The sequence below is a fragment of the Macrotis lagotis genome, chromosome X (genome assembly GCF_037893015.1).
Source record: "Macrotis lagotis isolate mMagLag1 chromosome X, bilby.v1.9.chrom.fasta, whole genome shotgun sequence".
NCBI classification, from domain to species: domain Eukaryota; kingdom Metazoa; phylum Chordata; class Mammalia; order Peramelemorphia; family Peramelidae; genus Macrotis; species Macrotis lagotis.
In genome coordinates this window covers 534,021,971-534,047,500 of record NC_133666.1, presented here as the reverse complement: position 1 = coordinate 534,047,500, position 25,530 = coordinate 534,021,971, and the positions used below count along the sequence as shown (strand labels likewise).

General features: G+C 35.5%; 1 protein-coding gene across 3 annotated transcripts in view; it reads left to right on the top strand.

Moving 5' to 3' along the window:
* Nucleotides 1-25,530, top strand: part of EXOC2 (exocyst complex component 2) — a 234,013-nt gene that overhangs the window by 29,082 nt on the left and 179,401 nt on the right. For all 3 annotated transcript variants that reach the window (XM_074199429.1, XM_074199428.1, XM_074199430.1), the window contains exons 2-4: nucleotides 860-1,015; nucleotides 19,843-20,019; nucleotides 22,440-22,566. In XM_074199429.1, the coding sequence (XP_074055530.1) occupies nucleotides 898-1,015; nucleotides 19,843-20,019; nucleotides 22,440-22,566 (422 nt within the window). In that variant the 5' untranslated portion in view covers nucleotides 860-897. The remainder of the gene's footprint in view (nucleotides 1-859; nucleotides 1,016-19,842; nucleotides 20,020-22,439; nucleotides 22,567-25,530) is intronic.

Below are 25,530 nucleotides of genomic sequence, written 5' to 3'. Positions count from 1 at the left end.
TTGGTTTCCTTTTGTATGCTGTCTTCCCCGTTTAGATTGTTTCTTGAGAAGAGGAATTTTTAGATTTTCTTACTTGTATCCCAAGTATTTAACACTGTGCCTGGCATTTGGTAGGCACTTACTATATGTTTATTGAATTTAATTGAATATGTAGCCATTTCTTTGCATAATATCTTCATTAAAAATGAAAACTCCTTCAGACCTGGGACTGTTTTTGTTTTTCTTTGTAATCCCAACCTTAGCACAGGGCCTAGAATATCTTAAGAGCTAAGAAAGTATTTGTTGATTGATTAATTTATCAGAGGCTCTAAGGGAGATGAAAAGAAACCCTCAGACAAAGAACCAACTGTTCTAGAACAGTGTCACAAAAACCTAAAGAGAAAGTGTCCAAGACTGTTGTCAAAAGTGTCGTAAGCTGAAGAGAGATTAAGAACAATGAGAAAAGAGACAAATAGTGGGCAATTATGAGTTCACTAGAAACTTTGAAGAAGGAGGTTTCAGTTGAATGATGCAATTGGATGCCATATTGAAAGTTGAGAAAAACAACACAACTCATAAATGATCTGTGACAGTTTTTGCTGTAGTGATATATGTTATTTATATTCCCTTTACCATTGGAATGAAAATTATTTGAGTATAGGGCACTTGTTTTAAATAAAATGTGTGACTCAATCAGTATCTAGTGGAAGTGCTTTGAAAAAGATGAACATGTAAAAAATTTTAACTATTTGATCATTAGACAACACCTAAGAACACTTTTTCCATTATCTTCTGAATGTCAGATAGCCATAATTTTGTTGAATGTTTTCTTCCATTCATAGTACATTGAATTGATCTTAATTTTCTTTCTATTTAACAGGTCACTATCCATAACTTCATCACTAGTTTCTTTATAGCATGTCTCGATCACGACAACCCCCACTTGTAACAGGCATCTCTCCAAATGAAGGCATCTCATGGACAAAGGTTACAATCAGAGGAGAAAACTTGGGAACTGGGCCAACTGACCTCATAGGTAGGTTGAAAATAGCATTTACCAGAATGGTCTTTTTGGGGGGGAGGTTAAGTGACTTGCCCAAGGTCACATAACTAAGTATTAAGTGTCTGAGGCTGGATTTGAACTCAGGCCCTCCTGATTCCAGTGTCACTGCTCTATTCACTGCACCACCTAGCTGCCCCCCAAAATGTTCTTTTATTTTTATGGGGAGTAAACTTGAATGTGTTAGGCTGAATAGATAAAAAAGAGATTTTATTTGAAATCACATCAGAGTTGAATAAAAAAGAATGATCTGGAATGAAAATGAAAAAATTATTGCTTACCTGATTCTTCATTATAATTATTCTCTCTCTCTCTCTCTCTCTCTCTCTCTCTCTCATTCAGTGTATAGTGTAATCAGGGAGACAACATGTGACCAACTGGGTTTAAATAAACTATATTATGATAAATTGGAGATGATAAAGAACGATCCTAGAATTAAGAGGAATCAGGAAAGGCTTCTTAAAAAAGATGAGATTTTAACTAGGATTTGATGGAAGGCAGGAAGTGGAGATGAGGAGAGAGGGCATTCCATGCATGGAGGATAGACCAGTGAAGATGTCCGGAGTCTAATCTTCTGGCAGAATGCCATACTGTAGAATGGCTAGGTAATGGAGCAGGAAAAGTCACTGGTCTGGAGTCAGGAAGGCCTGAATTCACATCTGGCCTTAGATGTTAACTAACTCTGGTACCCTGAGCAAGTCACTTAACCTCTGTCTTCCTCCATTTGCTAGGATAGAGATAACAAGAATGGTCTGATGTCTCCTATGTACTAGGCAATTCAGTCACTTTTTAACAATCATTTCAATCCTTGCAACATAATGGTAGGTTGCCTAGATTAGGAAGACCTGAATTCAAATCCAGCCTCAGGTACTCCCTTGGTTGTATGACCCTGGGCAAGTCACTTCAACTCTATTTTCCTCAGTTTCCTCTTTTGTGAAATGATGATAAGAACAGCACCTACTTCTCCACTGTGTCTAGAATATAAGTAGTGTTATATAAATGTTAGCTATTGTGATTTTTAATTTTATGTTTATCCTTTATTATTTTTACATTGCATTTATATGTTATGTTTATATTATGCACAAATGTAACATGATTATTCCCATCTCCCATGTTTGTTGTGAGGATCAAAGGACCAAATGTGTATGGGGAGGTAGAGAGGAGAGAGAGAGAGAGAGAGAGAGAGAGAGAGAGAGAGAGAGAGAGAGAGCTCACATGCACAGTAGCACCTACTTCCTTGGTTTCTTCTGAGGTCAGGTGACATTATTTGTGACACATAAGCTACATATTAGTAGCTTAATAAATGCTTATTCTCTCTCTCTTCCCTTCCCTAAAACCTCATAGATATCTTCACTTGGCTTTCCTTTTGGCATCACAAACTTAACCTGTCCAAAATGAAACTCATAATCTCCACAGTAAATTCATTTGACCTCTAAACCTCTTCTTTTTTTTTTTTCTGAAGCCTCTAGCATTCTCATTGTTATTTAGTTTTATATTCTCGGGAGTCATCCTATGACTCTTAGTTCTCCCTTGCCCTTTTGGTCTCTCCATTTATGTCCATCTCCCTAGTTCAGGCACTCATCACCTCTTTTCTGGATTTTCATAATAACTCACAAATTGTTCTTGCTTCTAATCTCTTCTCCCTCCAATCCTTTCTCCACACAGCTGCCAAATTCATTTTAAGGTACAAAATAGACAATATAGCTTTACTATTTAAAAACCTGCTATATTTCCACAGATGTTTAATTTCTTTATTCATTTCTATATTCTATGTTTCTATTGTGAAATGTTTTTAAAATAGGAATTTATTAAATATTTGATGAATTTGATTGGGTATAATAATTCATAATAATTTTAACCTACCTTACAGGGTGGTTCTGAGGAAAATATGTTGTTAACTATATAGCAATACATTTATATGAGCTGTTACTATTTGCTTATATTCTCAATACAAAAGGAGTATATACATGGCATTCAAATTGATTACAAATACGTAGGCTAAGTACAAGACAGAGGTTCCAAATTATGACAATTCAGATATAATTGTTTTCCTCTCATCCTAGATAAAAATAGTCTAATTGTTATTTTGAAACTTGTCTTGAACCTGTGAGTTAGAAGAAGTAAACTATACAAAGACATAGTATTGCACAATGGTTTTATTCATTTTTGCAACAACAATTTGTTTTCTTGGTTAGAAGGTCACCTGTAGCATTTTCTGTAAAGATTACCTTAGTCCTGATGTCTTTGATTAAACAGACTTCTTTTTAATTGTTTTAAAAATAATCACCTCTTCTTTACTGGCCTTTAACAGGGAGTGGGTTTTCCCTCCAATCTCCTCCTTTTCCCCTTTGTATTTCTTTTTCTTTTTCAAACAGTATTTTTTAATCTATCTTAAATTTCTGCCATATTCAACTGTTGATTGGCTGTCTCTGTGGACTCTTAGCATTTCTCAAATGTTATTTAAACCAAGGCTAAAGTGTTGGAGGAGTAAGCTGCTACTAATGAAATGTCTTCCTTGTGGTAGTGCAAATGATAGGACACCTGTAGCATTTTCTGTAAAGATAACCTTAATCCTGATGTCTTTGATTAAACAGACTTCTTTTTAGTTATTGTAAAAATAATCATCTCTTCTTTACTGCTGTGAAATAGGGAGTGGGTTTTTTTTGTTGAATTTGCCATTTGCTTTATTTGACTTCTAGTTATAATGACCCTCTAGAAGGCAAACTAACCCCAGGAGGTTATTTTTTTCCTACTTAAGAAATTCCCCAACAGCTCACATACTGGACATTATCATATGGATTATACTTTATTTCCATTCCATTACAATTGAGGGAGAAAATTAAATGATTTGGTCAAGCTATCAGGAAAACTAAGAAGAATAATGGACAGTGAGTGATACTAAATTAAATTTATAACAGAGTGGTACACTGGAAAAATCAATAGTTGTAGAATTAGAAGATCTTGTTTACAGTTTTGCCTCTAATGCTTTTAATTGTAACAAAAGATGATTTGAGTTCCTTTCTTCAGTATTTTAAACCAAAATTTGGCACACTTGATGTATTCTTGATATCTGACAAAAATATTGGCATTCCCTAAGCTTGACTTCTAAGCAACACAAAAAAAGTTAATAAGAAGAAAGAAAGTGTTAAGTGTTTGGTTTCCAGCCACACATATTCTGGCCTGTAGTCCCTCATAAATATTTATTAAATTGGTCACTGCTCTTTAGAAATGGAAAATATAAATGGAAAATGCAAAGTTAGAAAAATATCTGACACTGAATTTGCAGATCATATGCTATTTCTGAACATAAGTTACTCATTAGTGTCCTTCAGCGCCAGTCTACTGTATTAGATTATTTCTAAACTTCAGTTTCTATGATTTTGGAGAAAATTGTTTTCTTAAGTGTACTTAATAGAACTAAATGTAGCTCCACTTTTTGATGAACATCAGAACTTATTATCACTTTAAACTGTTAGTAAATATAGGGAGAATTTCTGATATATTTGCTGTAGGAAATACTTTCTATTAGTGCAATTCACAGGCCATTTTTGATATAGTAGATATTCTCTCAAGTGATTTGTCATTTGACACAAGGAGTGGTATTTGAACTATGAACTTTATAGCAACAAACTCAGGTCTCTGCTATATTATACTGCTTCTATCTGGTAGAATTTTTTAAAAAACCTTGGTGTTAATCAATAGAGAAGTTTAAAAATATAAGAATTCTAGTATCACATTCCAGAGAACTCCTAGCAGGATTTCTCCCTTTGTTCTATCTATCTATCTATCTGTCTGTCTGTCTGTCTGTCTGTCTATCTATCTATTTTTTCTTTGGATTTAATGACTTTATTGTTGTACACAGTATAGAATTCTATGCTCCCCCCCCATAGGGGTACACTATAAGGTCAAGGATATGATTACAGCATGACACCCCCAATATGGGGTTAGGGATGTAAGTTCCTCAGTGAACTCCTTTTTTTGTCCAGGAATGAAGAAACATGACTTTCTACTTTAGTTCTTGTAGACCATTTGGATTGTGAGGTCTACGTGGCTATAACCATACTTATTGTCATACCAGAAGATGACCTTGACAGAATGGCCATTGAGTACAATATCAGAACCACCGTCAAAAGTAGAAAAAGTGAATGTCACTGTTAAAGTCACTAGATACATCCTGGTCCTTTCTGTAGTCCTAGATGTCATTCAAAGGTCCTTTGATGTTTGCTTCATCACTCTCGTGATATTATCATATGTGGCAGGTTTCTACAGGTGGCATGTCAGATCCATAACACTTACATTGGGAGTAGGAACACAGAAGGCCTTGCCTAATAATTCCTATTCAGCTCAGGTATGATTTTGGCCCCCCCAAGCTTAGAAGCAACAATGGAAACAAGGATGATATTTTGAGTAGCCCCACACACATGATATCACAACTTGCCAAAGGGACCATTGACTATTTTCTGAGTAACAGTAATGGCATATCGTCATGAATCTTTCTACAGTGCCAAAGTTATCATGAATGACTTTGGTTAAGGGGACTAAACAGTTAGTAATGTAGGAAACCTTACTGACAATCATAAGGGAATTCTCAAACTTCTTCTCATGGTTTATTCCCATCATGAACATTGGGGCATCAGAAGGGACAGAGATAATTACCTGTTTGACTCCACCCTTCAGATGAGCCTTATACTTTGCCATAGTAGTAAGACATCAGAGACATTTACAGCATATTCAGCTTCCGTGTCTCCCCATTTACTATTGGTGGGATCCCATTCCTGTAGGTAATGATGACTTTTTCATTGGTCATCAATTTTCCATTCTCTGCTTTGCCAATGCATATTCAGCTTGCCTTGCATGGAGTCATATTGGAATACAGAAAGCATGTAGTTGAGGTCAATTAAAGGGTTGTTGATGACCACATGGCTACTCTGCCTAAGTTGAAAATAACCCTGACACTAAGCAGGTGATACATTTGTCATACCAAATCCATTGACTGCAACCTTCTCTGACTTGTCTCAGGGATATGATTTACAGCAGCAGATACTGTCACAGAACATAGGAGAAGAACTGAGGACTCTCCCTTGAGTTATAAGAAACTGAATATTTCATCTTAGCCAAAGATGGAAAATAGATAGTTCCTTAATAAAATTAGTAAACAAAAATAGTAATTACATTTATAAACTACATTAAGAGAGTCATCAGCTTTAACATTAGGAAAATGAAAATTCTCCTGTCCAAGAAAGGTAGATCCTATTGTTTTGGGTGTTGATAAGCTAGAAATCAGAAAAAATAATGGACTTAGGGAAGCCTTGGGAAGAGAAGACTTTTTAGGGACTAAAGGGATTGGTACCTGTCTTTGATGTCGGGTGAAACAGTGATTGGATGCATTTTCCTTGGGCTCTGGGTTCTAGCACTTAGAATAATGGGTTGAATTGCTAAGAGTCAGATTTCTGTTTGATATAAGGAAATTTTTCTAACAGAAGTATCCAGAAGTGAATAAAGAGGGATAACTTAAGGAGGTAGTGGCTTTCCCCTCACTGGAGATTTTTAGGCAGATGTTAGACATCTACTTGTCAGATTTGTTGTAGCTGGGAGGATTTTTGTTCAGCTTGCAATTGTACTATATGACCTCTGAGGTCCCTGACAACTCTTAGATTCTGTGATTTGTAATATGTTTAGGCTATGAAAACACAGTTATTAAAAACTTCCAGACCTGTGTATTGATTATATTCTCAATTATCCTTTCTCCTTTCCTCTCAACAAAAGACCTTAATTCATACTTTACTGAAAAAAATTAAAATCTTCTTGTGATTACCATCTTTCTAATTCTAATCTCAAATTGCCTCATCAAAATTTCTAAATCTTTCTGTGTTTTAGCTTTGAAAGAACAGGTCATCTTATCCTTCTACTTGTACCTTTGGTCTCATGCCTCTCTTTATCTGATCATCAGTTTGTACTGGCTTCTTCTCTACTGCTTACAAACATGTTCTCTGTTTCTTAAAAAGTCTTTACTTGACCCTGTTATCACTGTAAGCCAAGAGTTCTTAACAAGAGTTTCACAATCTATACCTAGATTTCAAGAAACATGAGACCTTGAATGGGGGAAAAATCACATGCTTATTTTTACTAACCTTTAAGTAATTTCCTTAAATCATTTAAAAATATTATATTGATAAGGGATCTATAGGCTTCATATTGCCAAAGGGGGCCATAGCATTTGTATGCATGTGCGTGCACACACACACACACACACACACACACACACACACAGTTAAGAACACCTGCTTTAAGCTATTGTACTTTATCATGCATCCATTTCATAGTTAAATTCTTAGAAAAAACTGTCTGTTCTACTTACTTTAATTTATCCTCCTATTCACTTTTCCATCCCTTGTAATCTGGTTTCCTACTCCATGACTTAATAGAAACTGCTTTCTTTTAATAGTTGAAGTTAAAGAGCTTTTTCCCCCCTCTCCATATCTTTCTTGATTTTTCAGCAGTCAAGAAATAGGTTGGAAGAATGAGCAAACAAAATAAAAGGATCCTATTATTAAAAGCTATTATGGTTAATAAGCAGCTCAAGGCATAAACCCAGAGGGAAAAGACACTAAAGGAGCTATAAAGAAAGCTAACATAAGAGATGAAACAAAAAAGATTTTATCAATGAAATAAGAAGAAAAAAATATAAAAGAAATGAGAGCTATGGAAGAAAGAATTATAAAGAGAATTATCAGCTTTGCACAACATGATATGAAACCTTCCCCAAGCAAAAAGTTCCCTGAAAATGTGAATGAACTAAATAGTAAAACCAGTGAGTCTATGAGACAGTAAGAAATGATAAAAACAAAGTCAAAAGACTGAAAGAAGAGAAGGAAGTATAAGGCATCCCATAGCAAAAAGAGTTTTCCTGGAAAAAAAAGATCAAAGAGAAAAAGATTTAGGAATCACTATCCTACTTGAATGATATGAACAAAAAACAATTTTTCACAAACATCATATTTCAGGAAGCTATAAAAGAAAGTTATATATGCTATTATAAAAGAAAACAGATCCCACTTCCAGCCAAGATGGCAGAGAGAAGACAGGCACAGTTCTAAAGTCTCCTGATCTTTCCCCATCTATCATGAAACAAACCTCTTAACAGAAATCCAACCCACAAAATTCAGAAAGAAAAGCCAGGAGAAAGAACATCTACCTCAGGATTTGTCTCCTGCTGCACCATTAGGCGAATTTGGACAGGTGAGACCCAGATCAGCCAGATTAGCTGCTGAATTAGAGCCAGGGAGTCTGAGGGCACCAGAGACAGACCTGCTGGATCAGCAGTGTGGCTAGGTGGCTGGGGTTTGAGTCAGCTAGGGAGCAGAGGCACTGATGTTGGCCCTGACCCTCTGGAGCTTGCTGACAGGGCTGGGGGGAAGAGTTCTGGTGCAGGAGACCTGCGGACACCATCCCTGGGCTCCTCTGGTCTGAGGAACTCTTGAGTCCAGGCTTCCATTACTGCTGAGGCCTCTTCCTGGAACAAACAATTGCAAACTAATTCTGCCTCAGACACAGGTGTGTGAGCAGAAGAACCAGCCCAGCTGACAATCCAGAGAGGAATGACCTCAGGCCAGGGTAAAGCCCACCATTGATTGAAGGCAAAAGGATTCAATAGCTCCAACCCTTCCCTTCAAGCTAAGGGAGAAGGCCTAAATCAAGGTCACAGACATTCCAGAGAAAGCAACTAGCACCTCCTACTGGCCAGCCAGAGATATTGCACTCAGTGGGTAAAGCCTTTATGATCCCAAGCCCCTGTGAACCAGCCCCTCTCCAACTCAAGGTCTTAGCAAAATGAAGAAGGTGAGCAGAAAAGTGGATCCATAGAAAAATTCTTGGAAGGTAAAGACCCTAACTCAGACAGACTAGAACCTCTGAGGAGAATACAATATGGTCTTCAGCACAGAAAGACTTCCTCGAAAAAATAATGAAGGATTTTAAAAATCAACTGGAAAATTTGGGAGGGACAATTAATACCTTTCAATAAGAAAACAAATCCTTAGAAAATACAATTGGAAAAATACAAAATGAGACTAAATCTCTCAGATCCTCAATTGGACAAATACAAAAAGAGAATAAATCTCTCACATCATCAATTGGACAAATACAAAATGAGAATAATTCTCTCAAACCCTCAATTGGGCAACTGCAAAAAAAAAAATAATTCTCTCAAAACCTCAATTGGTCAAATGGAAAGCTCTTTCAGAAGTAGAATTGACCAATTGGAAAAGGAGTTGCAAAAGGTTAATGAAGAAAACTCCTCTCTAGAATAAAAAGAATGGAGTCTGCACAAACTAATGACTCCATGAGACAGCAAAAGCCAGTTAAACAAAATGAAAAAATAGAAAAAAATGTAAAATACCTCAATCAGCAAAACTACTGAGAATAGGTCAAGGAGGGGCAACCTGAGAATTATTGGATTTCCTGAAAACACTGAAGAGGAAAAAAGCCTGGACTTTATATTATACGATCTGGTGATGGAAAACTGCCCTGATATCATGGAACCAGAGGGCAAAGTAGTTATTGAAAGAATACATTGATTCCCCTCTAGAAAAAGATCCTAAAATGAAAGCACCAAGGAATGTTGTGGCCAAATTCCAGATAAAAGAGAAAATCCTGCAAGTAGCCAGAAAGAAACAATTTAAATATCAAGGAGCCTCAGTAAGGATTACACAGGACCTGGCTACATCAACTTTAAGGGATTGAAGGGCCTGGAATGAGATATTTCAAAGAGCAAGGGAGCTTGGAATGCAGCCAAGAATCCACTGTCCCGCAAAGCTGAGCCTTCTCTTCCAGGGAAAAAGATGGTCATTTAACAAAATGGAAGAATTCCAAAAATTCCTGATGAAAAGACCAGAGCTAAATAGAAAATTTGGACATCAAACAGGAGGTTCAAGAGACACATATGAAAAGGTTAAAAAGGGGGAGAGGCTGTAGAAGAAAAAAAATTGCTATCTGATAAGTTGAAACTGGCTCTATCCTAGCATGGGGGGGAAATCTCATAAATCTTGAGAAATGTAACTCTAACAGAGAGAATATACCTAGCCAGAAGTGATGGACATTCATGACCTATCCATGAGACTTCTATCCAATGTGATGAACTGGCTTTAACCCCACTTGGGAGGAAGACTCTAATAACTCTCAAGAATTTTAACTCTATTAGAATATACTTAGCTAGAAATGACAGATACTCAGAATTTTCTATGACTTAGATAGAATGATCTAAAAACACTACCTCCTTAGAAAGGGGGACAGGAAGGAGACGGAAGGAGAGAGGGGATTGAATGGGGTAAATCTTCTTACACTAAGAGTTGCAAAATATCTATGGTAATAGAGGGGAAGAAGGGAGAAGATGAGAAACACCTGAATCTTCTTCTCATCAGACTTGGCTTAAAGTCAATTTACACATAGTTAACTTAAAAAAATCTAACCTTTCATGTATTAAAAGGAGAAAAGGGGAGGGGGGACAGAGAAATGGAGGGGGAGGGGGAAAGGGGAACTAACAAAAGGAAGGGAAGGGAAAAGGGAAAGGGGGAAGAAAGGAGAGGTGGTGATATAGGAGGGCAAACACACTGAAGGGGGGGTTATTCAAAAATAAAATAATGGGGAATATGGATAAAGGGGGGAAGGGGGAGAATACAAACAGGGAAGATAGCATTGAGGGCAATAAAGAATTAGAATAGAATAACTTTGAATGTGAATGGGATGAACTCTCCCTTAAAATGTAATCGAGGTAGCAGTGGATAAAGCACTGGGCCCTGGAATCAGGAGTACCTGGGTTCAAATCCCGTCTCAAACACTTAATAATTACCTAGCTGTGTGGCCTTGGGGAAGTCACTTAACCCCATTTGCCCTGCAAAAACCTAAAAAAAAAATGAATAGCAGAGTGGATTAAAAACCAGAATCCTACAATATGCTGCTTATGAGAAACTCATTTGAACCAGAGAGATACATATAAAGGTAAAAGGTTGGAACAAAATATATTTTGCTTCAGCTGAAGTAAAAAAAGCAGGGGTAGCAATCCTTATCTCAGACAAAGCAGCAGCAAAAATAGATAGCCTTAAAAGTGATAAGGAAGGAAACTATATCCTCTAAAAGGTAACATAGACAATAAAGTGATTTCAGTACTGAATATATATGCACCCAATGGGATAGCATCCAAATTCTTAGTGGAGAAGCTGAAAGAACTACAGGAAGACATAGACAGCAAAACTCTACTAGTGGGAGACCTCAACCTCCCACTCTCAGTTCTAGATAAATTGAATCATAAAATAAACAAGAAAGAAGTTAAGGAGGTAAATAGATTGTTAGAAAAACTAGATATGGTAGACTTAGGGAGGAAATTGATTGGGAATAGAGAGGAATATACCTTTTTCTCTGCAGTATATGGCACTTATACAAAAATTGACTATATACTAGGGCATTAAAAACCTAATGATCAACTGCAGAAGGGCAGAAATGGTGAATACATATTTCTCAGATCACATTGCAATAAAAGTCATATGCAATATTGGGCCAAGGAGATATAGACCCAGAACCAATTGGAAACTGGATATTCAAACCTCATTTTAAAGAATGAGTGGACCAAAACACAAATTATAGATAGAATTAACCATTTTATCCTAGATAATGACAATAATGAAACAACATACCAAAACCTATAGGATTCACTCAAAGCGGCTGTCAGGGGATATATTATAGCTTTAAATGTTTACATGAATAAATTGGAGAAAGAGGAAATCAATGAACTAAATATGCAACTAAAAAAATTACAGAAAAGATCAAATTAAAATCCCCAATTAAATACTAAATTAGAAATTCTAAAAATTAAAGGAGAAATTAATAAAATCAAAAGGAAAAAACTATTGAATTAATAAATAAAACCAAAAGTTGGTATTATGAAAAAACCAATAAAATTGATGAACCTCTGGACAATTTGATTGAAAAAAAAGAAGAAAACTAAATTGTTAGTATCTTAAATGAAAAAGGTGAACTCACCACCAATGAGGAGTAAATCAAAGTAATAATTCAAAATTATTTTGCCCAGCTCTATGCCAAGAAATTTGATAATCTAAGTGAAATGGATGAATATTTACAAAAATATAAGTTGCCCAGGTTAGATGAAGAAGATAAATACCTAAACAACCCTATCTCAGAAAAATTCAATAAGCCATCATTGAACTCCCTAAGAAAAAATTTCCAGGGCCTGATGGATTCACAAAGGAATTCTACCAAACTTTTTTTTGTTTGTTTTGTTTTTAGGTTTTTGCAAGGCAACTGGGGTTAAGTGGCTTGCCCAAGGCCACACAGCCAGGTAATTACTAAGTGTCTGAGACCGGATTTGAACCCGGGTACTCCTGACTCCAAGGCCCGTGCTTTATCTACTACGCCACCTAGCTGCCCCACTACCAAACATTTAAGGAACAATTGCTTCCAATTCTTTATAAACTCTTTGGGAAAATGGGGAAAGACGGAACTCTGCTTAACTCTTTCTATGAAACCAATATGGTGCTGTTACCTAAACCAGGAAATTTAAAACAGAGAAAGAAAATTATAGACCTATCTACCTGATGAATATAGATGCAAAAATCTTAAAATTTTAGCAAAACAATTGCAACAAGTGGGGCGACTAGGTGGCGTAGTGGATAAAGCACCGGCCTTGGAGTCAGGAGTACCCGGGTTCAAATCCGGTCTCAGACACTTAATAATTACCTGGCTGTGTGGCCTTGGGCAAGCCACTTAACCCCAGTTGCCTTGCAAAAAATATCTTTAAAAAACCAATTATAACAAGTTATCCCTGGGATAATACGTTATGATCAAGTAGTATTTATCCCAGGAATGCAGGGTTGGTTCAATATTAGGAAAACTGTTAGTATACTCAATTATATCAACAACAAACCTATCAGAAATTATATGGTCATATCAATAGATGCTGGAAAAGCTTTTGACAAAATCCATTCCTACTAAAAACACTAGAGAATGTAGGAATAAATAGACTGTTCCTTAGAATAATAAGTAGTATCTGTCTGAAACCATCAACAAGCATTGTATTCAATGGGGAGAGGCTAGAGGCATTCCCAATAAGATCAGGGGTGAAATAAGGATGCCCATTATCACCACTACTATTCAATATCATATTAGAAATGTGAGCTTCAGCAATTAGAGAAGAAAAAGAAATTGAAGGAATTAGAATTGGGAAGGAAGAAACAAAACTCTCACTCTTTGACATGATGGTCTACCTAGAGACTCCTAAGAAATCATCCAAAAAAACTACTGGAAACAATTAGCAATTTTAGTAAAGTTGCAGATTATAAAATAAACCCTCATAAATCCTCAACTTCTCTACACACATCTAGCAAGATATAGAAGGAAGAGCTAGAAAGAGAAATCCCATTCAAAGTAACCTCAGACAATATAAAATACCCGGGAGTCTATTTGCCAAGACAGACTCAGAAACTTTTTGAAAACAATTATAAAACACTTCTCACACAAATTAAATCAGATTTAAATAACTGGGCAAATATCAATTGCTCATGGATAGGTAGAGCTAATATAATAAAAATGACAATTCTACCAAAGCCAAACTACCTGTTTAGTGCCCTACCAATCAAAATTCCAAAAAATTACTTTAATGAGTTGGAAAAAATTGTCAGTAAATTCATATGGAGAAATAAAAAGTCAAGAATTTCCAGGAACTTAATGAAAAAGAAAGTACAAAAGAAGGTGGCGTAGCCCTACCAAATCTAAAATTACATTATAAAGCATCAGTCATCAAAACTGTTTGATATTGGCTAAGAAATAGAGTGGTGGACCAGTGGAATAGACCAGGTGCAAAAGCAGGAGAAGATTATAGTTATCTGCTGTTTGATAAACCCAAAGAGTCCAGCTATTGGAATAAAAACTCTCTCCATTAAAAACTGTTGGGAAAACTGAAAGTTAGTATGTGACAGGAACTTAGATTAGACCAACATCTCACTCCCTATATCAAGATAAGATCAAAATGGATACATAAAAAGCAATACTATAAGCAAACTAAGAGATCAAGGAATAGTTTACCTGTCAGATCTATGGAAAGGGAAGCAGTTTATGACTAAGGAAGAGATGGAGAGCATCACTAAAAAGAAACTAGATGATTTTGATTACATTAAATTAAAAAGTGTTTTCATAGACAAAACCACTGTAACAAAAGCAAAAGAAATGTAGTGAATTGGAAAATAATCTTTATAACTAATGATTCTGACAAAAGACTCGTTTCTAAAATATACAGAGAACTGAGTCATATTTTTAAAGCAAAAAGCCATTGCCCAGTTGACAAATGGTCAAATGATGTGCAAAGGCAATTTACAGATGAGGAGATCAAAGCAATCCACAGCCATATGAAAAATTTCTCTAAATCATTAATTATTAGAGAAATGCAAATTAAAGCTTCTCTGAGGTACCACCTCACACCTCTCAGACTGGCCAATATGACCAGAAAGGATAATGATCATCATTGGAAGCATTGTGGGAAATCTGGGACACTATTACACTGTTAGTGGAGCTGTGAACTCATCCAACCTTTCTGGAGAGAAATTTGGAACTATGCCCAAAGGGCAACAAAAATGAGCATACTCTTTGTCCCAGCAATACCACTACTGGGTCTGTACCCTGAAGAGATGATGAAAAAGGGTAAAAACATCACTTGTACAAAAATATTTATAGCAGCCCTGTTTGTGGTGGCTAAGAACTGGAAATCAAGTAAATGTCCTTCAATTGGGGAATGGCTTAGCAAACTGTGGTATATGTATGTCATGGAACACTATTGTTCTATTAGAAACCAGGAGGGATGGGATTTCAGGGAAGCCTGGAGGGATTTGCATGAGCTGATGCTGAGGGAGATGAGCAGAACCAGAAAAACACTGTATACCCTAACAGCAACATGGGGGTGATGTTCAACCTTGAAGGACTCACTCATTCCATCAGTGCAACAGTTGGGAACAATTTTGGGCAGTCTGCAAAGGGGAGTGCAGTATGTATCCAGATAAAGAGCTGTGGAGTTTGAACAAAATTCAAGAACTATTCCCTTTAATTTAGGAAAAAAACCAGCTATCTTATTGTCTGATCTTGTTATCGCTTAGCCTTTTTGTCTCTTCCTTAAGGATATGATTTTTCTCTCTCATCACACTCAATTTGGATCAGTGTACAACCTGGAAACAAAGTAAAGACTGACAGATTGCTTTCTGGGGGGGGGGAAGTAAGATTGGGGGGAAAGTGTAAAACAAATAATATCTTTAATTAAAAAAATAGGGGGAAAAAAAAGAAAACAGATCCCTTAGAATAGAAGGCAGAGTGAAATTAGAAAGGATTTCTGATCATCTACTGAAAGAAACCTCCAAATTTAATTTTTAGGAACATGATGACCAAAATGAGCTTCCATGTCAAGGACAAAAATACTTAAGGACCTATAGCCATGATCACACATAATTTAGTAGCCATCACTGTATTGGAGCAGAGAACTTGGAATGTGATATTCTAAGAGGTAAAGGATTTATAGGCTTAGAGCCAAGACTAACTTTCAAAATCAAGTATGTTGTAAAGAAGAAAAGGACCTTTTTTGCAAATTTTTTTTATTTAACGCAGTGGGGTTAAAGTGACTTACCCAAGGCCACACAGCTAGGCAATTATTAAGTGTATGAGGTCAGATTTAAACTCAAATCCTCTTGACTCCAGGGCCAGTGCTCTATTTATTGCACCAACCTAGCTGCCCCTTGAAAATGGATCTTCTATGAAATAAAGGACTGCTAAGCATTTTTTGATAAGAAAAGAACAAAGCTAATGTAGAATTTTTGAAGTTCAGTTATAACAGTTAAGATAAACAAAAATGTTAACATGAAATACAAGCATAAGAGTCTGAAAAAGGATAAATTACTTCCATTTTAATATGGGGAGAGGATGCTTGTCCCTTTCTCCAATAAACCTCAGGGATCATAGAGGAAGAGAAGACAAACATAGTGGTGAGACTAGGGGGTGGGGAAGGGAAAGAAAGATTAGGGGAAATTATCTTATATAATCAGAATATATAAGTAGAAGGCTCTGTACACGAAAAGGTAGGCTTGAGTATGCCTGATCCTTGAACCTCATTCTGATATGTACATGGTTGGGTAGACAAATGCATTTCACTCAACAAGGAAATAAAATAGGTGGGAAAGGAGAGAAATGTAGAAGGGAAAATTAGGGGCGGCTAGGTGGCACAGTGGATAAAGCACCGGCCCTGGAGTCAGGAGTACCTAGGTTCAAATTCAGTTTCAGACACTTAATAATTACCTAGCTGTGTGGCCTTGGGCAAGCCACTTAATCCCATTTGCCTTGCAAAAAATAAAAAAATAAAAAAACCTAATTAAAAAAAAGGGGAAATTAGCCCGAGGGTAGATTAGAGGAAGGCTGTCTTGACTAAAACAAATTATTAAGGATATACAGGAAATATTTGTAACTTTTTGAGGTGACAAAGGTAATCTGAGGAGATACTCATTGATTGAGGAATGACTGAATCAGGTATGATATATAAATGTAATAGAATACTTTTGTGTTGCCAGAAATGATGGACTTGATTTCAGAGAAAGCAAGAAAGACTTATATGAACTGAGGATGAATGAAGTATACTGAACCAGGATAACAATTTATTTAATGAAAGCAGTATTGTAAAGATAAATAACTTGAAAGAATTAGGAAATCTGAGCAGCATATTAACTAACCACAATTCCAGAGGACTAATTACCAATAAAACATATTATTCACTTCCTGATTTTGGTGTGTTCAGTGTCTTAACCAAGACATCAAAGATGTCAAGGTCATCCACTGCAACATGAACCATCACCAGTTTTCTTGACTCTGTCTTATTATGCTGGATCATGATGACCTTGGAAGAGAGAGGAAGATTGATGACTTCATATAACTGCCTCACTTAAATCCAATTTACACATGCATCAAAGGCATTGCCCATACCACTTTTACCATTACTATCTCAAAATTCTATGGCAGCATGAAAGTAACAAAGCAACAGGTGCAGATACACTCGGAGCTGTGGTCACAACCCCACAGAGGTAAGCAACTATGACATTTGGCAGCCCTCTGGGAGACTGAGTAGCCCTTTTAAGGATCACACTGCTCACCTCCTGATGTGAGGAAGAGCTAGAAAAGGTGCGCTAAAAATTGTGCTTACCTAACCCTGGCCTGATTACCATGGCGAGCAGGGATTCCACAGTGTGGTTGAGACACAAAATAATCTAAAAAAACTTCTTCAAGGAAGATTCCACTCATCTTCCATGCATGGAATATGTGCACACTCATAGACAACACAAGATCCAATAGACCTGAAAGACAAATGCCTCTTGTTGCAAGAGAACTCAGGAGGTATCCTATTCAAATAGCAGCCCTAAGTGAAACAAGGCAAATGAAGACCAACTTGCTGAAGCTGGAGTTGGGTACACATTTTTCTGGAGTGGCCACAGTGAAGAGGAGTACCATGAAGCTAGGGTAGGTTTTGCAATTAAAACTAAGCTTGTCAATAAGCTTGAATGCCTACCAAAAGCAGTGAATTGAGCTCATGAAAATAAGATTACCACTTCCAGAAAAAACACCATGCCACCATCATCAGTGCCTATGCTCCCACCATGGTGAATCTTGATGAAGTCAAAGAAAAATTTTATGAAGACCTGGAGACCCTCAACATCAATGTACAAAAAGTAGATAAACTTTTAAATTCTGTGTGACTTTAATGTTAGATTAGCTCAGATTACCAGACATGACAAGGAGGAATGGAATTGAAAACAGCAACAGTAGTAGTCACCTATTACTAAAGACTTGTGCATCTCATGACCTCATCACAAACACTGTCTTCCATTTACCTAAATGCAATAAAACTTCCTGAATGCATCCTTTTAGCAAACATTAACTTCTAATAGACTATGTGATTGTAAGGAGAAGAGACAGGATGTGAGAGTGACAAAGGCAATGTGTAGTGCAGAGTGCTGGACTGATCACAAATTCATCCTCTCCAAGTTAAATATTCATATTCCAAGGCAAAATGACTACTAGAAGAATTAATGTCAGGAGTTTAGAGTGTCTGAGTCGAAACAGTTTGCTAATTTGAGGGAAAACTGAACCAACCCACAGTTGGCAACATTGGAGTAGAAAAAAAAATGGGCAGCTTTCAGAGCTCTTCTGTACAGCACTGCATTTGCTCATCTGGGTCAAGACTGATTTGATGAAAATGATGGAGAAATACAGAAGTTGCTAAATGAAAAATGAAACTCCACAGGGTTTACCAGCAGGATAGTTTATTCATTTCTAAGAAGGCAGCAAGCATTTAATTCCATTAAAGGTAAAGTACAAGTGAATCTTAGAGAGATGCAGAGAGTAATAAAGTTCTTTTATGATGCCTTGAAGGCTGTTTATGGACCAGAGACCTATGGTGCATCTAAACTACTCAGTGCTGATTGAGCCACATTGATTAATGATAAGGGATGTGATCCTAAAGAGGTGGACTGAACACTTCCATAGTGTTCCTAATAGATTGTTATCGATCATTGAAGAAGCCATTGATTATTTACCTCAACTTGAAGTTATTTTTTAATTAAATATTTTATTTATTTTGAGTTTTACAATTTCCCCCCCAATCTTCCTTCCTCCCCCCCCCCCCAGAAAGCAGTTGTTTCCATTCTCAACTTGAAGTTAAACCATCCGTTGCTGAAATTCCAACTGAAGAAGAGGTTTTGAATGCCATTAGGCTCCTTTCAGGCACCTCCAGCTGAATTCTTTCCAGGTTATATGGCATGAAGAGGTTATCCCCCAAGAATTCAAAGATACTTCCATTATCCCTCTCTATAAAGGTAAAGGGGAATGGATTGTCCTATGACAATCAGAGGAGTGTTTCTCTTTTAGTACTGCTGGCGTGATTCTTGCCAGAGCCCTTCTCAAAAAGCTGGACCTTCACCTGGAAGATGGTCACCTCCCTGAGAACCAATTGCTGCCATGTAAAAGACTTCCTCTGGTAGAATGGACAAATGAGAACAATGTGCTCCAACAACCACAAAGGCAGCTGTCTTGACTATTGTCTTGTCACTGAACTTGGATGACTCTAAAAGAGAGAAAGAGACTGACAGCTTTGTGCAACTCTACTTCACTTAAATCTAATTCATGCCTTAGGCAAGACATCATCCCATGATGTCATTGGTCCTCTTAGAAAATGAATAACAACTACATACATACACGTACCTATCTATCACATATGCATATATATATGTATATACACACATGAGAGAGAGAGAACATGCAGATGTATCATTAGTCTCTTGTAATCTCTTTCGTGTACACTTACAATCAAGGCAAATTGTCCTTATTACTCAAACTCATACAGGATTCTCCAAATTCATTCTGTGGGTTGCTGTTAGCTTTGTCTGGAATTCACTTCTTCCTCACCTCTGCTGTATAGATTACTTAGTTTCCTTCAAAGCTCAACTTAGATGCCACATGAATACTTTCTATAACCAAATGCTTGTATCTTTCCTCCAATAGATAGTCTCTATTTGTGTGTGTGTGTGTGTGTGTGTGTGTGTGTGTACATATGTTGTTTTTCTTCACATAGGCAAGAATGTTTCCCGTCTGTCTTTACATTGTACATAGCAGTACCTTGTTTATTGATTGATTGGTGGATATTTTCAGCAGAAAACACAGCCAACATAATGCAGGTCTTATTTGTTTTCACCTCATTAATACCCTTGATTTTTCAGGTTTGACAATTTGTGGTCATAATTGCCTCCTTACTGCAGAATGGATGTCTGCCAGTAAAATCGTATGTCGAGTGGGACAAGCCAAAAATGACAAGGGTGACATTATTGTCACAACTAAATCGGGAGGTAAAGGAACCTCTACAGTGTCTTTCAAGCTCCTCAAACCAGAAAAGATCGGTATGACTTTTAGCCTTCTATCTAACAAGAGATTATAAGTAAAATAAAAAAAAGATTTAAAAAAATACTCATTAGTTTGAGTTATATTCTCTCAATTAATTTATATTTATTTTTACAACACTGTGGTTTAAATCTGCATTTTTTATAAGAAAAGATTTTGAACAAAGCAAGACTGTTCTAAATAAGGCCCATCCAATTAAACCTTAGTAGAAATTCTTTGTTCCTCACACAGGAAAAGGATCATAGGATGATGGACTTAGAGCATATCTAGTTCAACCTCTCATTTTACAGATGAAGAAATTAAGACCCAGGGAAATGAAGTGACTGACCCAGGGGTATAAAGCGACTGACCAAGAATCAGAAAGGTTGCTGGCCAAGATTTGTACCTCAGTCCAAACTGGCAGGCGATTTGTCGGTTTATAAGAACCCAAGCTTTTTAGTACCCAATTAATTAGGCAATTAGAACTGAAGTCCTTTATGCAAAATGATTCATTTAGAATTTCCCCCCAATACTTCTAGCTAAATGAATTGCCTAATTTATTTTTATCCTCCCTGCTAAAAAGAATATTAAGGAAATTTTCACATGTAATCCAAATATATGGAAATTATATATGGCTCACTATTTTTCTTTCCCTCCTTACTCCTTTCCTTCCTTTTTTAATTAAAAAAAATGTAACTTTTTAAGTAAAAATTTATAAAAGAAAAGCAGAAACCTCTTGTGATGCTTTAAGAGACATTATTTTAGACCCATAGATTCACTCTCATCACTCTTAGAGGTAGGTTTTGGTAGTACATAAAATGACATAAAGAAATATGACATAATTTAGAGCTATCTTATTTTGTTCATATATTTGTAAGTAACAGTGTTACTATCATTTATTTTCAAAGCACCCTGAATGACTCAACAATTAACATGAATATATAAAGGAAGACATTATTTTGCAGTGAGTTTATGACTTGATCAAAGAGTTTACTGGATCAAAATTTAAACTCACTTGGTTAACCAAAGTAATTAGGAGTTTAATTTTTACATTTTTTAAAGGAACAACTCACATGTGCTCTCAAATTAGATCGCTCATTTTTAAACCTCTTTCAAATGAAATTCCTTTGCTTCTGTATTGAATTCAATATTATGAATGTTATTTTATCTCTGCTTTTCATTCTGGCCCCTTCAACCCCCAGAAAAAAAACAAAAAACAGCCCATCTTGAGTGCCACCGAAAAAGCCACAGTGCTCTATGTTATATTCTTTTCTCATTCATTTCCAGAGGAGTCTTAAAACTCTGGTAAAAAATTGAACTTTGTGGCCCTTTACTTCCTTTGTGTGATCCAAAAGGAACATCACACCTCATTAAAGAAGAGAAACATTTTTCTAGTGTCATCTACATCTGTCCTTTAAAAAAGTAGGAAATTACAACAGCTGTGTAGTTGATAGTAATATACAAATAAAGGAAGAGCAAGAGTCATGTTGTTTTGGTGTCTTGTTCACCATTTTGATGTTATAAACTCTTAATAAGAATCATAAATAATAATAGTTGCTAAAGTTAATAATTTTAGGTTTTATAAAGCACATTTAAAGCCTGACTCCTTACTACTGATATTTAGCAAGTCACTTAAGAACTATGGGTCTTACTTTCCTCAATCTGTAAATTAGAGGTAGAAAGAAAATTGATTTATCCTTAGTTTTGAATTTTCTAGCCTATATTAATTTGCCATACAATTCATGTAAAAAATAAATTTATGTGAAAAAAGAGTGAAATCATTTTCTCAATATATTTAGGCAATTTTATTTTTCATTCTTGGAAAAAACATACTTGTCTGTAACATGATTTAGAAATTCAGAAAATTAAAGCTTAAAAACTATATTATGGTAATTAACTAGCACCATAAATTCAAAATTTCTTATTGAATTAAACCTGAGATATTCTTGAGTCAACTGCATTTATCTAAATCTTTCTCAAGCATTTTTCCCCCAAATACTTAGCACAATAGGACTGTCTCTGTCACTATATTTCATTTTCTAAATTCTTCTATTTGAGCTATCATATTTGATACTGCATTACTATTTATATTTTGGTTTTAGGACTTTTTTTTAGCATGAAATCTAATGAGTAGAAATTTTGTTGTTTTGTTGGGATGTTTTGTAAAGTATATTGCTTTTAAGATAACTTTTCTATAAGATTTAAATTTTTCTGTCAAAAAATTTTCAGTGAAGAAATGAATTGTGAGATGTTAACTTGACTGTTCATAACTTTTAGGTTGTCTTGATTAGTCATAATTGTATTTTGTTCTTAAACTTCCTCAATATTACTTCAGGATGCATTTTACACATGGGCTTTAAAACTATTAGATTAGCAAGAATTATAAAGTCTTTTGATAGCTTTTATTTTATTAAGGATATGTACTTTGTTTTTTTCCTAGGTATCTTAGATCAGTCTGCTGTCTGGGTTGATGAAATGAATTATTATGATATGCGAACTGACAGGAATAAAGGAATTCCTCCCTTGTCCTTACGTCCTGCTAATCCTCTTGGCATTGAGATTGAAAAGTAAGTTATCAAATACATTCACTTATTTATTTGTTACTTTTAAAAATGAAGGCCTTAAAGAGAAACTAACAAAAATTCTCAAAATGCAGCTTGTCATATTGTATTGTTTTCTAGTAAAAACCAAAACTATTCATCAAATTTAATGACTTTTTTATGTAAACTTCCTGATGAGTTAAATTTTCAGAAAAAGATCAATCACCTATTCTTCTTAGCTTTTTTTTATGTTTTGAGAACCAACAAGAGACCTTTATATGTAAAAGTGCTTTAATTTTATTCATTATTTAGGTCAAACTTAAACATTAGGTGAAAGATTTGTAATAGAAAATCAATTTGCTTCTTGCTCATTTGATTTTCTAGTAGAAATATTATAAAACCATATGGTCAAAATGAGTTTTTAAAGGTCTTAAATCACTTTTTCTGTCTCTCAACTATGAGATGTTCTGAGAACTCTCTTCACCTTTAACTTCCTGAACTTTTCTAAACAATTAATTTTTGAAAGAATTTTTCCTACTTTTATCTTCTGTTTCATATTCTTACTATAGTCATCTTTCTAACCTAATCCCAGTTTCTCCAATTCAGAGACTACATCTATTTTTTTAACTCTAGAACCGAACTTTCCTTCCACCATTCTAATAAAGTATTACATGCTAGGTGAGTACTAAACACATACATGACCCATCAGTATTTTGTTAGATCTATGTACTCTTCAATGTGGATACCACCTCCATCATACAAATTACAACCCAGTCATGCCTACTTGTCCATGTCATCTTATAAATCCTCCATTGAACTTCTATCCATCATACTCTGTGCTTCATTATAGTGAGCCTTATTTTAAAAGGTCAGCCATTAGGGGAAGCTAGGTAGTGAAATGAATTGAGTACTGACCCAGGAGTCAGGAAGACCTGAGTTCAAATTCTGTCTCCAGACACTTGATACTTACTAGCTATATGCCCTTGGACAAATCATTTAACCCCATTGCCTTGTAAAAAAAAAAAAGGTCAGCCATTTCATCACCTGGTTCAGAGAAGTTTTAAGAGAATTATTTTTGTTGTAGCTGAATCTTAGAGCTGAATTCATTATTCCAAAAATAAGAAGTTTGTTTCCATGATCACATAGTAAGTGGTAGAACTATGGCTAGAACTCAGATCTCCTAACTCTCAGCTTACTATTCTTTCCTCTATACCTCTGTGGTCCTAAATGATCTCTTCGAAGAATACCCTTTTGGGAGTGAATTTGAGAACTTAAAAGATAGAAACAATCTTGAGGAAAGCAATAATAATAATTAGAAGTTGAGAAAAATGAAGCTGAGTAAGAGTGTGAGTGTCCCCCCATAACATATGGATGCTCAGCAAATGTTGATTGATAGTGACTTAGATTACCCATCCTGCATCAGTTGACTATGGAAAGTACTACTGTGTAAAATGTAACAATTCTTTTCATAGGTTTCCTAGAGAGTACAGCTTACTTATCAACAAAGCCCCATGAATATCTTCTGATGGAAACTTGTAATAATGGAGTAAAATTAGGTTAAGGAACATTGAGTTTTTTTTAGGCACATTGAATGTATTTTTCAGACTTTGGAATTTGGTGTCCAGGATTGTCATTTTTCATAAACTTGGAGTGCAGTTCTCTTTAGCTTTATGGTTTTCTTTCTATCTTACTCCTAACTAGACTCATGTCTACTTTACTTTCAGTTACTTTCCCCCTTCATTTCTTGTTGTTTCCAAGAGATTCCATTTATTTCTATGTTACTGTGAGGTACATCCAAGCTTAAACCCTTCAGTACTTCCCTGCAGTGAGTCCTAATAAGATCCATTGATGATTAAAGCGGCTCTGGGTTAGGGACAACCAGTGAGTATTGGTAGCAAATAAAGGCCTCTACTTCTTTATGCTGTTGCTCTCCCTTTTGCCACACTTACTGTATGCATAATTTCTTGCCCTGACTTCTAAGAAAATTCGTTTATTTAAATAAATATTAAAATCTTATATTTGTATATATCAAAATCTAGGAAAATGTAAATTTGTTGAAAAAGAGATTTAATAGGGAGAGAATTAACAAATGGTATCTCTTTAAATGTGTCACAAATGTGGGTAATAGTCATCACTGGAAGAAGACAAGGATTTCTTCTCTGGAACTAAGGAGGACAACTGACTGCGGAAATAGAGAAAAAGGTAAAAGAATAAAATAAAAATGAAGATAGGAAATAAATATGGAACTGAAGAGGTTTAATGCCACCATCCTAAAAACACTTTATTTTTAATTTTTTATTTTCAAAAATGCTACATCTAAGAAATGTACTCTGGATTTATATTGTATAAACTTTAGTTTAAAGGAGGAAAATTTTATGTTAAAGAAATAAAAAATTTCTAAGCAATTTAAAAATATTTATCTATAGTTTTAGTTCACATAGGTCACTTAATAAAGTAAAAGTTTTAGGCTGGTTAGAAAATTAATGGATATGTTCAGATTTAATTCCCAGAAACCTTTCATTTTGTTCTTTCAAAGACCTCAATATTTTCTTAGTTAAATATCATTTGTAATTGCTTTTAAGTAGTTAAAATATGGAACTAATCTTTTTTCGCCCCCCATATATCATCAGTGGAGGAATAGCTGGATTTTAATCATATTTGCTAGGTAAAACATATTAATTGGAAAGGTTTGGAGAATTATGGCTTAAGCAAAGTGGGTACTTGTAATAAAGTGCTTAATAGGCTTAAGATAAATTATCAGATTAAAGTGGTGGGACTGCCTCTGGAAAGTAGATGAATCAGCCCCCAAAATGTGGATGTTTATGGAAATTTTCTACAGATGACAGTCAAAAGTGCTGTGTAGAACAATGAGGTGTCACACAGTTTTGTGGCCAACCCATCTGAAAATGAAAAAGAAAGTGAGAGTTGCAGGCTACAGTTTTCTTAGTTGCTTTTTAGTATGAGTCAGAGTTTAATAAATATTTTATTACT